General features: G+C 40.4%; 2 protein-coding genes across 5 annotated transcripts in view; both read left to right on the top strand.

The window, feature by feature from the left end:
• CRCP (CGRP receptor component) overlaps nucleotides 1-7315 on the top strand; it is a 46352-nt gene extending 39037 nt beyond the window's left edge. For 2 of the 4 annotated variants that reach the window (XM_047089316.1, XM_047089318.1), the window contains 2 exons: nucleotides 343-400; nucleotides 5655-7315. In XM_047089316.1, coding sequence (XP_046945272.1) covers nucleotides 343-400; nucleotides 5655-5801 — 205 coding nt within the window. In that variant the 3' untranslated portion in view covers nucleotides 5802-7315. The other 2 variants (XM_047089317.1, XM_047089315.1) reach the window with 2 other exon arrangements.
• Nucleotides 7316-7617: 302 nt separating this feature from the next.
• LOC124519268 (prefoldin subunit 1-like) lies at nucleotides 7618-8017 on the top strand. The gene has a single exon (XM_047089384.1). It carries the CDS (start codon nucleotides 7618-7620, stop codon nucleotides 7981-7983), a length of 366 nt encoding a protein of 121 aa, XP_046945340.1. The 3' UTR covers nucleotides 7984-8017.
• Nucleotides 8018-18214: the final 10197 nt, after the last annotated feature.

Raw genomic sequence — 18214 nt, 5'->3', positions numbered from 1 at the left:
TCTTTCTTTACTTTCTGTTATCTGGATTAAGAAAACATTATTTTCTTCACATTTTCCAGATAAAATTTATTAAAACTGCACCTCTGCTATTTGTTACATTTCTTTCAGTCCACACCTCTGTGATCTTTAGGATTCTAATACACATTTGTATCCTCCCAAAAGTCTCCAACATAGGCTCTCCTATTCCCATTCTCTCATTTTACAGTTGAAGAAACGGAGGGCCAAGTTCCAGGTGGTTCTCCCATTTGTTATCTGACACAGTGTTCTCTAAACAGCTTGGTCAAGACTCAAGATTTTGAGGGGAATAAGAGTTTTAAATGCTTTGTACTTTTCTTTTGACAGAGCTGAAAAGCTTCAGCTGCTGAACCACAGGCCTATGACTGCTGTTGAGATCCAGCTGGTGAGTGAAGGAGGCTTGAACGTGAGAGGATTGGTTTCTGGGTCTGAGAGGGAGGAAGGGTGATAAAGGCTGAGAACGGACAAGACTGGAACTGCCATTTCTTGAAAAGACTGCCCAAATACCCTATTTTATAAGTGAAAGGAGACCTCACCAGTTGGATCCTACTTAGTATGGACTTAGTGAAAGTAGAAGACTGGACGAAATTTAATTCTTTCCTTCGGGTTTGGGCCTGTGACTTGGCAGCTCTTTGTCTCCCTTGATGTCCTACCCCATTCTGACCACTGCTTTCCTGTAGGAGTTATTGCCAACCAGATGTTGCATAAAAACAATAGACTCACCATGACTCTGGCAGAATTTCTCTTCCCCGACTCCCACCCTTCGATCCCACTCTTCCTGTTTCTGTTCTTGGTTCACGGAGCACATGTGTACCTTCCCCACATGCTCTCTTTCTCTCTCAGCCTCCTGGCCCAGTCTCCCAAGCCAGAAGCCTAGAAGACATTCTCTCCCTTTGATTCCATATGCACTTTGTCCCCAGGTTCCATTGCTCCTGTCTTGTTCTCTCTTCTCTCCCTCCGGCACTGTGTTAATTTCTGTCATTTCTCAGTGCGGCTCTTGGAGTTGTTCTCTCATCTTCCCTGCCTCAGCCTGCCCCCTCCAACCCACCTTCTACATCACTGTTTTTTTTTTTTTTAACGTTTTTTTTATTTTATTTTATTTTTTGAGACAGGGAGAGACAGAGCATGAACAGGGGAGGGTCAGAGAGAGGGAGACACAGAATCTGAAACAGGCTCCAGGCTCTGAGCTGTCAGCACAGAGCCCGACGCAGGGCTCGAACTCACGGACCGCGAGATCATGACCTGAGCTGAAGTCGGCTGCTTAACCGACTGAGCCACCCAGGGGCCCCTCTGCATCACTGTTAAAACCACACACTTGATCATCTTGTTTCCCTGCATAAGATCATTCATTGGAGCCTCATCACTTGAACTGTCTGCACAGCAGTCACAGTATCAAGCTCTAGAATTATGCAAGGCAGCAAGAGTAGAAGCCACACGTGGTATAAGGAGAATGTGAAAATGAGGCCCAGTGAGACAAACCGTGTGGTTGCTGTATTAATTGGTGTGCGGGGGCAGTTTCCCTCTCCTGTAGAGGGCAGAGAGGATCAGTAAGCTACAACTATTAGGCCATTTAACTGCCAGTAAAAAAAACAAAAAAAACTGATTGGAGAATTAACAAATAGGAACAAAGGAGTTTGCAGAGTCAGTTTTAGAAGTACTTAACTTTGTCAAATTTGCTTCAGAAAAGTGTGGAAGAAAGTAGCCAGAAATACCTATGATGTTTAGATTGCTTTAAAAGAACCTTATTTTTAAAGGGTCATGGGTTATTTAATTTTGGACTAAAACTTTTATTGACTTCCCAGTGTTGTTTCTGTCCTTGAAAATGCACCCAAAATTGAATTAGAAAAATTCCTTCCATAAAGGGTGACTTTCTGGGGGAACTGGCCTTTAGGCTAAAAAGAGATCTTTTCTTTTTTTTTTTGTACCCTTATTCTGGTGCTTTCGACTATGTTGGAGATTCAGCTTAGAAAAGAACAAACAAATCAGCAAGAAACTAATCCGTGTCCCTCTGGGTTAAAGATCACATGTCGTGTCTCCTCCAACTTTAATCAGCAACATATGTTATTCATGGCTTAATGACAGATGGAGAGAGAAGATGAGGAGGGTTAGCGTGACCTCATCTCAGAGCCAGTAGAAAGCTCTATCATTACTTGGGACGATTAGCTGTTATTGAGAGTGCCTGCTATATGCCGGGGCTTTGTGTAGGTCACCTTTAACACCCTCACCATAGTCTTGGCTAACGAGTGGCTAATTGGGTCTGATTCAGAAGGCTTACTTTTTCCTCCAAGCCATATGCTTTTTACAGGGTGAGAAGAAAGATGTGTGTGGCGTCCACTCAAATGTTTATTCTCTTCTTTTCACAGGTAGGTAGTAGGTCTTGATAAAAACTATGTATATTTCCCAGCGGTTGGACCATTTTGTAACCAGATTTTCCCCAGCCTGGAATTTGGCCACAAAGGGTACAAAAACATTTACCACGGCTTGTAGCAGTATCTCTTCTCACAAGAGGAGGATAAGAAATGAGGTCTTCACACCGAGTGGAAAGTGCAAAGGACTTGAGAATTTCTCTGCATTAACTTTACAGCCATTTATTCTCCCTGCATCCAGAAGTAATGTCAGCATCCACCATTTGTTAGTATTCAGTTTTGGAGGCTGAGGCTTCTTTTAGTTATACCTCAGCCATGGTTTGTTGTGATCCTCAGATCCACAGACCTGCTGTCTGGGAGGAAATGAGGAAGCCACCAGCTTCTGTGATTTCTGCCATGCCCTGGTGTGTACATTTATTCAGGGCAGTTTGTGAGCTCTCTAGACTGAAGACAGGACAGCGAACCCCGTGACCTCATAGGCCACTATCCTGAACAACACTATCATATAAGTCTGTTACAAGGTAGGGATTATAAAATGTTTTGGAATATATAAAATTTTATGGCTTATGAAACACTGAAATATATATTCTCTTTTAGTCCTTACTGTTGGTGTTACTTTCATTTCACATTAGAGAATAATTGAAATGTACAGAGGTTAAGTGAATTTTTCTGGGTCAAAGAGCTAGAAGTATCTGTAGTTACTAGATTTTAGTTGTTTTGGGGAAAGTAGGAAGTTAGACTTGGCAGCTTAGAATGAGAAACAACCATTTTTGGAGTATAGCAGCCCAGTTTGACAGCCCCTAGGGAATTGATATGGTCTTTGTCTGTGATAAAAATTTATTGCTGACCCATCTGCAAATACTTTGGTTTTTGACATTTCTTTTGCCTTTATATTCCGAACGATTTGAAACCTTGAGTGTTTGAGAATATTGAGATCGTGCTTTGTATTTCTTTATTTGGGCTCAGTTTCTTCTGTGTTGGGAAGAAAAGGTGAGGAGTAATACAGTTAATAGCATTTTACCTTAGTGATCCAAGAAGGCTTAGTAAATTTTTGGTGTCTGCAAGTTTCTTTTTTGTGTATATGTATTTCATTTTGCTTAATGAAGTTTAGGTTTTCTTCCTGTGACTAGGAATCTTGGTTTGAAAAGGAAAGTTCCTGACCCTGAGGGTTTGTGTGCTGATGAAAGCTTCTACTCTTGGCAAGCTTGGCAAAATTTGAAAGCTCATTAGCCCTGTTGTCATGAACACGCCTAGTAGACACCCGATCATTGTTGTATCTGCCAAATCCAGAGACAGGGACATAAGAAGGTGCCTTGTTCAAGTCTTCTCTCTTTGGTTTTCTAAAGATGAAGGCCTCTCAGAGGTCATATAACTAAAACTAAACTCAAACCAGTGTATTCTAGTTTGCATCTCTGAGAGAGGAAATGATAGAAACCTCCTAGTGGAGGGCATGGTGTTCCAGAAAGAGGTGGAATTCAAAGTCAAAAGACCTTGCGCTATTTACTGTGAGACCCAGATCAGGTTTTGTTTATAATGCTAAGCCTCTACTTACTCATCTGTAAATTGTCCTGACTTTATGGACCACATGTTTGAGAAGCTCTGGTGGCAGTGATTCTGGGAAAGGCCCTGTACAAATACTGGTGGGAGGCTGTCCCTGTTCTGAGACTAGTCTAAATCCTCTTTCCCATTCCCCTGAGGCAGGAAGCAGTTCATAATTAACCACCTACACTAATTTATAAATTTGGAGACATTCTTCTCTCAGCTGGAGATCATCTTTTCTTAGAATTGAATAATCAAATCCGATATATCCCATTTCTTCCTCCTTCATATTTTGCAGACAGTCTATGTTAGATTATTTCCTTTCATATCCTAATTTTGCATGTCTGGTTTAAAAAATGGGATTCTGGGGATTGTTTCTTGTTCAGTAGAGGTTACATTTTACAGAGCCTTTTAATCTTTAGGAAATGGTCATTTTATTTCACAGCATGATGGGAAGTAGCCCCATTGGTTCACTCAGGATCTTCTCCACCCTAGAACACCCAGGACTATTCTCTAGTTATAGAAGCATTATAGAAACAACGATGTTTTTCCAGGAGTTTGTAGTATGATCTTGGACACATCACCTGGGTTTATTAGCTTCTGTACTGTTGTCAATAAAGTCCGGCAGTCAGACCGAAATCCTTTTCAGGATTGTAAGCCCTGCCGGTCATCTTGCTTTACTTAAATCTGCTAGGATTTCTTTCTTGAATTCCTCTTGGTCTTAGTTGCCAAATTTCAGAGATTGCTGTGGTGAAATGCCACAGAACAGAACCCTAGACACCTTTAACTGTTTGTGATTGACAGCTAGTGCCACTATGTGAACATGGTTAAGACTGCATATGTATTGCTGTTAAAAACACTGTTGACTACGTTTGTATTCATTAATATCATTCATTAATATATTGAGAACTAGAGGGGAGGCTAATAAAACTGGCTCAGAATTGTGGACCATCTGTGTGTAGATTTCCGGGACACGTCAAACTGGGCTTTAAGTGGACCTTTAGTGGAGCAGCGGGGGATTGTTTCCCAGCCGTCACTCATCAGACTGTTGTTCCACATTCCAGGAGATGACCAGGACCACGTGGTGTGTGCTTGATTGATTGTAGGTGTTCGTGTTGGGGAGGCCCAGCGTGGGGCTCTCATTCTGCCCTTTGCCATATTGTTGTGAAGGCTGAAAGAAATAACAGATCTGAAGTGCTATGTGCAGCACCAGGCACATGAGCTCCCTAAAGAGCTGTTAGTGGTGGTGGGAGTGGGGATGAGAAAAAATAGATAAACCATTTGGCACACAGTGGGCAATCATCAAATGAGTTGTTGATACAATTCATAAGTCACAGCTGTGCTTATTGTGAAATACAAAAGTATATAAAGTGCCATTTCACTCCCCAGGGGTGTGTTTTCTTTGCACATACAACATATTCATGTGTGCATGTAGATGGGTAGAGAACTGTTAGGGTTTTCTGTTTCTTTGAAGAAAAATGCTAACCTGCAACTTACTTTTTACATTGACCCATTTTGAGCCATCAAATGGGAATTGGATCTGGCTTCTCCCCTCTGTTGGAGCCAGGGTGGAGAGGACCTGGAGACCTGAGGGGGGCTCAGGAGCCAGGCCTAGAGCTGTGTGTGCCAGAGGCCAGCAGACTGGGAACAGCATGGGTGGAGGAGGGCAGGAGTGGACCCCGCCTGTGCAGCTCCTCCATAAATAACCCCTGGAGGTTTTCTTTTCTTCTGCAGATAGTAGAAGAGAGTGAAGAACGGCTCACGGAGGAGCAGATCGAAGCCCTCCTCCACACCGTCACAAGCATTCTGCCTGCGGGGCCAGAGGCTGAACAGAAGAAAAATACGGATGACGTGACAATGGATGAAGAGGACCCAGCATAGAGGAGCACAGCTGGCCCAACCACCTCATGAAGCTGAAAGGCCCAGCAGCCATTTCCCAGACATTCAGAGGATTGTTCATTTGGTTGTACCCTCTATCCCAGCAGGCCTGATTTCATGGTTAGTTGGATAAATCACAAAAATAAGCTAAAAAGAAGTACTTGTGCCTCTGGGAGATGAAACATGATGAAGACAGGCTGAGGTTGTCAGGGCAGAGAGCTAAAGAGAGGAGGACAGAGCCAAAGAGGACAATGACTGTGGAACTCTCTGTGGTCAAAATATTTCTTCTGTGGCCTTTGCCACAGTTGTGGGAAGGCCCCCATACACAGCTGGTAAAGTACTTGTGTTGCCTTTGATGGGCTTTGTCTTAATTAGTTTCATCTGCTTCCCTAGGAGCTTCCCAAGCAGGGGCTCTGAGCACTGTTGGGATGAGAGCAGAGTTAAGAGAATCCCGTTAGATGACTAGAAACTCCCAGAGCAGCAGATAGTTGCTTTAGGTTAAAATGAGCCACTGAATTTGGCTTACCTCAGAGGAATCTTTTCCTCGAGAACATTGGAGATAAGAGAACAGCCTGGCCAACCCTTGATCGGGTCTGAAGGCTTGTTTCCTTTGCTGGCAGGGGTGGTGTTTACCAGCTCACACTATTCAGTCTTAAATGTTAGGGTACCGACCGGCCCATTCCAGTTGAAAAGCGAGCGGCACTCCAGACTGAATGACAGCTCAGCAGAAGAACAACATTGGCCGCCTTTCTAATGACCTTCGGTTTCCTACCCTGAGACAGGAGCCCTGAGTAGACACCTTTGTGTCAAGTCTGGGTGAACTTCATTTGCATGATGGGCAAATTGTCTGCATCTTTTGAAAGGGGTCAGTTATATAGCTCTTCATGGATAAAATATGGAGAAACCGGAGGTTGGTTCCTAAGAATTTGAATTTGTTAGCTGTTGCAAGGGTGTATCAGTTTTTTAATTTAAAATATTAGGATAATTACCATGTGAAGAACTTATTGATACTGAGGCTTTGGAGAGTTCAGTAGCTCCAGATGTGTGGTTGCCCTAATCCTAGGAATGTTGCTGAAAATTAATTTTCCACATTCGCTCTGCTCCTGACTTGGGGAAGAAAATGCCCACAGACACTAATTTTCCAAATTGGTACTTATTTTGTTGTGAGATTACATATTTTCAGTGCTGCTGTTAACTGGATGATTTCCCACCCCCTTGCAATTTCCAGGTTGTTTCAACCTCCCTACCACCCCTGCCAGTTGCACTCATGTCTTTCTTAACCTTATCATCTGAGGATCACCTGAGATGTGTTTACAGGCAAAACTGGAATTCACAGGGCATTTATATTGAAGTCTCTTGTCTGTATTGGGAATTTCACCAGGAATTGTTGATTTTTCTTGTCAAGGCATCACATGGGTACCTATGCCACTGTTTCATTTTAACTGTGAGTGTGTTTGATGTATTTTTTTTAATGGATTAACCTAATTAATAATAAATTGTTTCCAAGTGACCACCAATTTTTGGTATTTTTATAAATCTCTTAAGAGTTTGTTTTGCCATGGATAGAAAGTGAAATCTGACTTGAAAGCTAAAATGTGTGATTTTTTTTGTTAAAAAAAAATCTATTTAGGTCTAAATTCTATTTTAGATTGCAGGAAAATTTTATATTTCTGTATTTGGGGCCTGAATTTAACCTCAGTTTTTGATAAAGCCAGGCAGGCTCTGGAAGGCTTAACCTTTATAGGAAACGTATTCTGTATAATATTCCTGTCACATTAACAACATTTAAGAATTAAGATAATTTACGGAGTGGACCAAGATGGTGGCTCCTGTGGATCTGGAATTGAAGAAGGCCTTCACAGAGCTTCAAGCCAAAGTTATTGACACTCAGCAGGTGAGGCTTGCAGACATACAGATTGAACAGCTAGACAGAACGAAAAAGCATGCACATCTTACAGGTACAGAGATTATGACTTTGATAGAGGAGACTAACATGTATGAAGGTGTAGGAAGAATGTTTATTCTTCAGTCCAGGGAGGTAATTCACAATCAACTGCTAGAGAAACAGAAAATAGCAGAAGAAAAAATTAAAGAATTGGGACAGAAAAAATCCTACCTGGAGCGGAGTGTGAAGGAAGCTGAGGACAACATCCGGGAGATGCTGATGGCACGAAGGGCACAGTAGGAAACCTCTAGTGGAAGCTTCCTGCCCCCTTCCATTCCTCGCCAGGGCAGAGGGGCCCGTGTGGGGAAACATCCTCTCTTCTGCCCTGATGGACTTCTTATTTGAATGATCTGGTGGCCCTATGCTTTCTACTTCACCCTGATCCCCTTTCCGATCCTGGCTTTGCCTGCCACCCTTGCTCAGGATACTCTTCTCCCCTGTGGGTGAGTCACGAACTCCCAGGAGAGGCAAGATGGGAGCCAGGACAGATAGGGGAGCTCTGCCCAAACCCAAAGCTCTGCCCCCCACCCCCACACACACACAAAAAAAGATAATTTACGTACAAAACTTAACCAGGATCACATCTAGGAAGGAGAGCTGGGGAGTCTGGGAATTTTACTTTCCATTTTACATCTTTCTGTGTGGTTTTAGTTTTTGACCATGTGACAGTTTTATTCTTAAAAAAAAAGTATGTCCATTTGTTTATTTTTTATTGGCCTCTGAAAATTTCTGAATATGTACTTGACAGTTGAATTATGTCCCAAACAGAGGCTGACACCCAGTCCAGTCACCCAAGGAGAGGCAGCTCTGAGGGCAACTGGAACAGGCACATGATTTTTAGTTCAATCTATCTTCCTTTGTTATTCCAGACTTTCCTAGGCTCTTAGTTTTGTTTTGTTTGTTTTTGAGGGGAAAACCCTAGGTTTTGACCCAGGAAGATGTTTTAGTTATCTGTCAAGATACTTCTGAGCTTTTGAAAAATCGACTCCCAGTTTCAGGTTTACCCAAATACTTCTCTTGCCCCCTTTTGCTTAAATGTTGCAGTATGATGCACTGTCCCCTGTGAGGACTTCCCATTTATTCCTAAAGTGATGGGTACCATTTCCCTAAGTAATCATTGTGTGACTATACCATTTCTCAAGAGGTTATAGCCTAGTGAGAGGTGAGTAAATTAATGCTCCAGATATTCCTTGCTAAATTATTTTCTCCCCTGAAACTAAATTTAACACCCATTTGTGTAAATGGATCATTTCCACAAATGGATCACTTGTGTAAATGGATCAGTAAATTGTAAAGCACATCACATACTCTGAAAAAAATTATCAACCTTATTTAATTATACAATGAATAAAGGGGATAAAAGGAAGTAAAACTGCCTAGATATCCTTTTGTATATTTTTTTTTAATTTTTTTTTTAACATTTATTTATTTTTGGGACAGAGAGACACAGAGCATGAACGGGGGAGGGGCAGAGAGAGAGGGAGACACCGAATCGGAAGCAGGTTCCAAGCTCCGAGCCATCAGCCCAGAGCCTGACGCGGGGCTCGAACTCACGAACCGCGAGATCGTGACCTGAGCTGAAGTCGGATGCTTAACCAACTGAGCCACCCAGGCGCCCCTTTTTGTATATTTTTTTAAATTCAGGGGTTTTGAGTATATCATAAGGTTGTACAACTATCACTCCTGCCTAATTCCAGAATCTTTTCCAAAAGAAGCCCCATACCCACTAGCAGTCACTTTTCATTCACATTTCCCCGTAGCCCCCTGACAACCACTAATCTTTCTACTATATATTTGCCTATTCTGGTCATTCCATATAAATTAAATCTGACTTCTTTCATTTAGCATATTTTCAAGGTTCAGCTATGTTGTGCCATTCCTTTTTATGGTGGAATAATGGTTTGTTGAATGGATACACCATTTTTTATCCATTCATCAGTTGGTGGATATTTGGGTTGTTTCTACTCTGGCTGTTATGAATATGCTGTTGTGAACAAATTTTTGTTGACCTACATTCCCCTCTCTCTTGCATATACCTAAAAGTGGAATTGTTAGGTCATATGATAACTCCGTTTAACTGTTTGATGAATTGCCACACTTTTCCATAGCACCTGCACCATACCATGTTTCTACTAGTGGTGCATGATGGAATCCAATCTCTCTCTTGTTTTTGTCCCTCGTATTGATTATAACCATCCTAGTGGTTGTGAAGTGCTGTCTCAGTGTGGTTTCGATCTGTAATTCCCTAATGGCTATTAAAGTTGAGTATCTATCTTTTCATGTCCTTACTTGTGGATATTTATATATTCTTTGAAGAAATGCCTATTGAAAGCCTTTGCACTTAAGAAAAAACATTATTTTTTCAAGGAGTTTTAGATTCACAGTGAAATTGAGCAGAAAGTATAAAGAATTCCCATATAGCCCCTTGCCCTCCTTGCCCCCCCCCCAACAGCTTCCCCTATTATTAACATCTGCATTAGTATGGTATGTTCATTAAATTGATGAGCCAATGTTGATCTACTTTTACTACATAAAGTCCCTAGTTTACATTAGGGTTCATTCTTTGTGTTGTACAGTAGAGAGTGCAGGAGTGCACACATAGACTGGGTTTTGACAAGTACAAAAATCTATTATGCTATTATCAGAATATTTTCTGAAAACACCTTGTGCTCCACTGTTCATTTCCTCCCTTTCCCCAAATCCCTTACAATCACTGGTCTTTTTACCGTCCCCATAGTTTTGCCTTTTTCAGAATGTCATATAGTTGGAACCATAGAGGATGTGGACTTTACAGATTGGATTTTTCACTTAGCAGTAGGTGTTTAGGGTTACTCCATGTCATTTCATAGCATGATAGCTCATTTCTTTTTATTATTGAATAATATTCCATTGTCTAGATGTACCAGTTTGTTTACTGTTTCACCTACTGAAGGTCAACCTGGGGTGCCTGGGTGCCTCAGGCGGTGTCTGTTGATTTCGGCATAGGTTGTGGCCTCGCGGTTCATGGGATGGAGCCCTGTGTTGGGCTCTGTGCTGACAGCGCAGAGCCTGCTTGGGATTCTCTCTGTCTCCCTCTACCCCTCCCCCACCCACACTTGCTTTCTCTCAATAAATAAACTTAAAAGTCATCTTAATTTCTTCTGGGTTTTGGTAATTATCTGAAAAAGCTGCTACAAACATTTGTGTCCACATTTGTGTGGCAGAAGTTTTCAGCTCATTTTCGTAAATACCAAGGAACATAATAGCTGGATCATAGGGTAAGAGTATGTTTAGTTTTGTGAGAAACTGCCTTACTGTCTTACAAAGTGTACCATTTTGCAGCAGTGAATGAGAGTTCTTTTTGTTCATGTCCTCACCAGAATTTGGTGGTATCTGTGTTTTAAATTTTGGCCATTCTAATCTGTAGTGGTATCACATTGTTTTAAATTGCAGTTCCCGAAAGGCATATAACATTCATATTTTTGTAAGTTTATTTGTCGTCTGTATATCTTTTTTGAGGAGATGTCCAGATCTCTTGCCCACTTTTTTTTTTTCAATGTTTATTTATTTTTGAGAGAGGGCACAAGTAGGGTAGAGGCAGAAAGAGAGAGGGAGACAATCTGAAGCAGGCTTCAGGCTCTGAGCTGTCAGCACAGAGCCTGATGTGGAGCTCGAACCCATGAGCTGTGAGATGATGATGTGAGTCAAAGTCAGAAGCTTAACCGACTGAGCCAACCCAGATGATCTCTTGCCCATTTTTAAATTAGGTTGTTCTCTTTTTGTTGAACTTTAAGTGATTTTTAAAATATATTTTTTAGGGGTGCCTAGGTGGCTCAGTTGGTTGAGCATCTGACTTCAGCTCAGGTCATGATCTCGCGGTTTGTGAGTTCGAGCCCCATGTTGGGCTCTGTGCTGACAGCTTGGAGCCCGGGGCCTGCTTCAGATTCTGTGTCTCTCTCTCTGCCCCTCCCTCACTCACACTCTGTCTCTCTCTCCTTCAAAATAAATAAACATTGAAAAAAATTTTAAAAAAATAAATAAAATGTATTTTGTATACTAGACATTTATCAGATAAATATTTTGCAAATATTTTCTCCCAGTCCATGACTTGTCTTTTTATTCTCTTAACAGCCTTTTACAGAACAAAAGTTTTTAATTTTAATGAAGTCCAACCTGTCCTTTTCTTTCATGGATCATGGTTTTGATGTTGTAACTAAAAAGTTATGAAGCCTAGGTTGTCATCATGAAGTCACCTAGATTTTCTCCTATGTTATATTTTGGAGGTTTATAGCTTTGTATTTCACATTTAGGTCTGATTCGTTTTGAGTGAATGTTTGCAAAAGATGTGAGGTCTGTGTCAACTTTTATTTTTTTGGCATGTGAATATCCAGTTGCTCCAACACCATTTGTTGAAAAGACTGTCCTTTTCTCCATCCAATTGCTTTCGATCCTTTGTCAAAGATCAGTTGACTCTCTTTGTATGGTTATTTCTGGCCTCTATTCTGTTCTGTTCCATTGATTTATTTGTGTACTCTTTCACCAATATCACTCTGTCCTGATTATTGATTGTTGCTTTGTATTAAGTCCTAAAGTCATGTAGTGTCAGTCCTTCGGAGAACTTAACCCTTTTTTAATTGAGTTGTCTTTATTGTTGAGTTGCAAAATTTCTTTATATATTTTGGATACTAAACCCTTTCAGATATATAATATATAATTATTTTCTGTCATTTTTTTGGTGTTATTTTCACTTTCTTGATGGTGTCCTTTGAAGCACATTAGGTTTTAATTTTGATGAAGCCCGATGTATCTTTTTTCTTTGGTTCCCTCTGACTTGGGTATATCGTATCTAAGAATCCATTGCCTAAATCAAGATCGTATTTACTCTGTAACTTCTAAAAATTTTATACATTTAGGTCTTCATCCATTTTGAGCTAATTTTTATATATGGTGTGAAGAAGGGGTCCAACTTCACCTTTTTGCATGTGAATATCCATTTGTCCTAGTACCATTTGTTGAAACCTATTTCCCTCCAAGTATTCTGTCCCTGAAAAGAAAGTGATTACTAAGTTTCATCAGTCAGGTCCTATGGACTACTTAGTTATTTGTCATCTTGGGCCCTTATTAAATATGATAATTTACAGCAGCCTCTAGCCCCTTTAGACTTCACTGTATTGTTTAGAAGAGGGGTCTGCAAACTGTTTTGTAAAGGAGCAGATAATATTTTAGGCTTTGTAGGTCATAGGATTACTGTCACAGCTATTTAATTCTGATATTACAACATGAAAGCAGCTATGGATAATTTATAAATAGAGGACTGTGACTGTGTTCCAGTAAAACTGCAAAACCAGGCAACAGGCTGTTATTTGCTGATCCCTTGTTTAGATGGTTCTGGAGTCATGAGGTCTTCAGTGTGGCTTATTTTTCTGCAAGACATCTGGGATTTTTCTATAAATGCTACAAGGGCTGCCATGCCCAATCCTGGTTGAGATTCTACCTACTAGCATGATACAGAAATTTCATGGAGTGTGTTTACTTTTGACTGCCTTATCTACCGCATGCAAGGAGGTTGCCTTAAGGATTCTGTGCTTCGTCACAACTACTATAATTTTGGGTATCTAGTTCAACAAAGTTTTGTTGAGCACACAGTATGTATGTGCCAGGATCAGTGCTGTATATTTGGCCACATAGTCAAGCCTCAAGCTGCATATTGCCTACAAGATACTAACCTGTCTGTTTCCTCTCTGATCTATTGTGTACCCTGCCTGTGCTTAATATCCTAAAGTACTTTTTCTTTACATCATATCATCAGCTCAAAAATTGGAAGTCTTTCTATAGCACTGAGAATAAAAATTCTGTAGTGACATCAACAAAATGGAGGGCTAGGAAGCTCTCGTTCTCCCACAGAGACCATGAAAACAACCAAAAGCCAGCTAAGATGAGCTTATGGGAGCTCAGGAAAACAGTCACATACATCTACAGTAACCAAGTGAATGTCAGGTCAAGAAAAAGCTACATTCAAAATGGTAAGAAAATTCATGAAAGTTTTGCTTACCCTTGTCCCTCCACCTCTGGGCAATCTCAGTCTGGCGGTGGCAGCAGCCCATTTTCCAACACCACCCCCCCCCCACCTTAAACTGAAGGGAACAGAACAAATCTTACTTGCAATGTTCTAACTTGTCTGGGGGCTGCCTAAAGGACTAGTTTCTTTTCCCCATAATTGGAGTTCTGCAAAGGAAACGTGGCAGAAAGTGGCAGGAACTGCTCATAACATCTATAGAAAGACTATGATTCACAGACATCTGGGGCAAGACATTGAGGGTGGAGACACACGATAGATAATCTGAGGCCCCAAGGAGAAATTGGAGTGAAACTGGGAAATGAAGACATAAAAGCAGCATGTATAGGGAGGAACTGTAAACAGGTACACAAATCCAGGTGAGATGCAGGCTAAAACACCTGAAGACTTAGTTTTCTCCTTTGATCCCGAAGCTCAGAACATATCCTACTAATTAGTAAAAGAATACACTGACACAGACCCAGTCTACAGAGACTGGGAGAAGTGGCTGTTTTTCACCTGCCCAATTTTCTACCAAAGAAAGTAAACACAAGCAGGATAACCTGCGCCTATTCAGAAGAAGAAAATGAAGTGGCAGGAATCTTCCCTGAAGAAATGCAGGCATCAGAATTATTAGATAAAGGCTTTAAAATAACTGCAATATGCTCAAGCGGTTAAAATGAACAAAAAAAACTAAAGGAAGTTAGGAAAACAGTAAATCAATAAAATGAGAACAGTAACAAAGAGAAATTATAAAAAGATTCCAAACAAATTTTGGAGCTGAAAAACAATAATAGGAAATTTCATTGTAAGGGTCAACAACAGATTTGAGCAGACAGAAGAATCAGCAAACTTGAAAGTAGCACAGTTGAAATTACCTTGTCTGAGGAGCAAAAAGAAAAAGAATGAAGAAACAAACACCTTGAGGGACTTAGGGAATGTCTTCAAAAGGACAAATATCAACATATAAGAGCACGACAAGAAGAGACAAAGAGAAAGAGATTATATGAAGAAATAACAGCCAAAAATTACCCAAATTTGAAGAAAGGCAATCTAAAGAGCAAAAATTTAAATTCCCAAGTAGGAGAAACCTCAAAAGACCCACAGCAAGACACATTAAAATCAAACCATAGGAAGACAGAAAACGGAATGGAAACCAGCAAGAGAAAGGTGGCTTGTCACCTACAGAGACCCTCAACAATATTATCAGCCACTTTCTTAGCAGAAACCTTCGAGGCCAGAAGGGAATGGGACAATGTCTTTAAAGTGTTGAGAGAAAAAAACCCCAATGTGAATTCTATACCTGGCAAAATTGTCCATCAAAACAAGAGAGACCCACCTCACACCCATTAGGATGGCTTCTATCAAACCAAACAGAAAATAACAAGTGTGGAGAAATTGGAACCCTCGTGCACTGTTGATGGGAATGTAAGATGGCTTAGCAGTCCAAAAACAGCAAGACACATCCTCAGAAAATTAAACAGTATTACCATATGATCCAGCAATTTTCCACCTCTGGGTATATACTCAAAGAATGGAAAGCAAGCTCTCAAAGACATATTTGTACACCCATGTTCATAGCAGCATTATTCACAATTCCCTAATCAAGGAAGCAAACCAAGTGTCCATTGGCAGATTAATGGGTAAACAAAATGTGGTATACACACTCAATGAAATACTAGTCAGCTTTAAAAAGGAAGAACAATCTAACACAGGGTACAACATGGATGAATCTTGAGGCTATTATGCTAAGTGAAATAAACCAGTCACAAAAAAAATACTGCATGGTTCTACTTATATGAGATACCTAGAATAGAGCCAAACTCATAAACACAAAAGTAGAGCGGTAGTTGTCACGGACTGAGGGGAGGAAATGATGGGTTACTGTTGTATAATGAGCTTACAGTTTCAGTTTTGCAAGATGAAAAGAGTTCTGGAAATAGGTTGCACAATAATGTGAATATATTAACACTAATGAGCTGTATGTACACTTAAAGTGGTGAAGATAGCAAATTTTATATTTTTATCACAATTTAAAAATATTTTGGAAGGTGCCTGGGTGGCTCAGTCAGTTGAGTGACCAACTCTTGGTTTCAACAAAGGTCATGAGTTCATGTTTCAGGGGTTCAAGCCCCGCATCATGCTCTGTACTGATGGTGCAGAGCCTGCTGGGGATTCTCTCCCCCTCTCTCTGCTCCTCCCCCTCTCATGTTCTCTCAAAATAAATAAACATTAAAAAAATACTTTTAATGAGGGAGAAATTAAGACTTTCCTAGATAGACAAAAGCTGAAGGAGTTTATTAGCACTAGATCTGACCTACAAGAAATTCTCAGGAAAGAGCTTTAGGTTGAAATGAGAGGACTCTGGGTAGTAATTCAACATCATATGAAGATATAAAGCTCTCCAGCAAAGGTAAATACAAGGGCAAATATAAAAACCAGTATTGTAATTTTGGTTTGTAATTTTGTTTTTTATTCTTTTATAGGATTTAAAAGAGAAAAGCATAAAAAATCATAAGCCTATGTTAAAAGGTGCCCATTATACAAAGATGTAATTTGTGACATCAGTAACAATGTGGAGAGGGGTAGAGGTAGAGCGGTAAAAGTGTTTTTGTTTGTGATTAAAAAAAAATGCTTTAAATGTTTGTTCATTTTTGAGAGAGAGAGAGAGAGACAGAGCATGAATGGGGAAGGAGCACAGGAAGAAAGGGAGACACAGGATCCAAAGCAGGTACCAGGCTCTAAGCTGTCAGCCCGACTCGGGGCTTGAACTCACAAACTGAGCTGAGCTGAAGTCTGATGCTTAACCAACTGAGCCATCCAGGTGCCCCCCCACCCACCTTTTTCTTTTAAAATTTTAACATTTATTTATTTTTGAGAGACAGAGACAGAGCAAGAGCAGGGGAGGGGCACAGAGAGAAAGGGAGACACAGGATCCAAAGCAGTGGTTTGTGATTTAAATTTGTATCAATGAAAATAGATTCTTATAACATTAGGATGTTACGTATAATCCCCACGATAACCACAAGTAAAATATTTCAAAACTACACAAAAGGAAATGAGAAAGGAATTAAAATATGCCACAAAAACAATAAAAATTGGGGCGCCTGGGTGGCTCAGCCGGTTGAGCGTCCGACTTCAGCCCAGGTCATGATCCCAGGCTTCGCGGGTTTGAGCCCCATGTCGGGTGCTGACCGGCTCTGTGCTGACCGGCTCTGTGGTTCAGATTCTGTGTCTGTCTCTCTCTCTGCCCCTCCCCTACTCTGTCTCTTGATCTCCCAAAAATAAACATTAAAAGAATTTTTTTTTAAAACAGTAAAAGTCAACTAAACAAAAAGGAAGGTGACAATTAAAGAAATCAGGGACAAAAAAAGCTATTAGACATACAGAAACAAACAACAAAAGGGCAAAAGTAAGTTCTTCCCTATCAGCAATTACTTTATTTTTTATTAATTAATTTATTTACTGTTTAATTTACATCCAAGTTAGCATATAGTGCAACAATGATTTCAGGAGTATATTCCTTAATGCCTCTTACCCATGTAGCCCCCCCACCACAACCCCTCCAGCAACCTCTGTTCTCTATATTTAAGAGTCTCTTATATTTTGTTCCCCTCCCTGTTTTTATATTATTTTTGCTCCCCGTCCCTTATGTTCATTTGTTTAGTATCTTAGATTCCTCATATGAGTGACATATGATATTTTTCTTTCTCTGACCAATTTCGCTTAGCATGATACCCTCTGGTTCTATCCATGTAGTTGCAAATGGCAAGATGTCATTCTTTTTCATCACCGAGTAATACTGCATTATATATCTATACCACATCTTCTTTATCCATTCATCCGTCGATGGACATTTAGGCTCTTTCCATACTTCGGCTATTGTCGATAGTGCTGCTATAAACATAGGGGTGAATGTACCCCTTCTAAACAGCACACCCGTATCCCTTGGATAAATACCTAGTAGTGCAATGGCTGGGTCGTGGGATGGTTCTATTTTTAATTTTTTGAGGAACCTCCATACTGTTTTCCAGAGTGGCTGCACCAGTTTGCATTCCCACCAGCAGTTATCAGCAATTACTTTAAATGTAAACAGATTAAACTCCTTGACTTAAAGGCACAATTTGACAGAATAGATTTTTAAAGCATGATTCAATTGTTCAGCGCTGTTTCCAAGTGACTCCCTTTAGATCTGAGGACACAAATAGAGTAAAAATGAAAGGATAGGAAAAGATATTTCATGCAAATAGTAACCAAACAAGAGCAGTAGTGAACATACTGATATAAGACAAAATAACTTTAAATTTTTAAAAGATTATAAGAGACAAAGATATATTAATAAAAGATTCAATACAGCAAGAAGATATGACAATTAAAAACATGTATGGGGGCGCCTGGGTGGCGCAGTCGGTTAAGCGTCCGACTTCAGCCAGGTCA

This window comes from Lynx rufus, unplaced genomic scaffold (assembly GCF_022079265.1).
Source record: "Lynx rufus isolate CCGP_SWC_20201006 ecotype Redwood Valley unplaced genomic scaffold, mLynRuf1.p SCAF_27, whole genome shotgun sequence".
NCBI classification, from domain to species: domain Eukaryota; kingdom Metazoa; phylum Chordata; class Mammalia; order Carnivora; family Felidae; genus Lynx; species Lynx rufus.
This window is presented reverse-complemented; position numbering and strand designations above follow the sequence as displayed.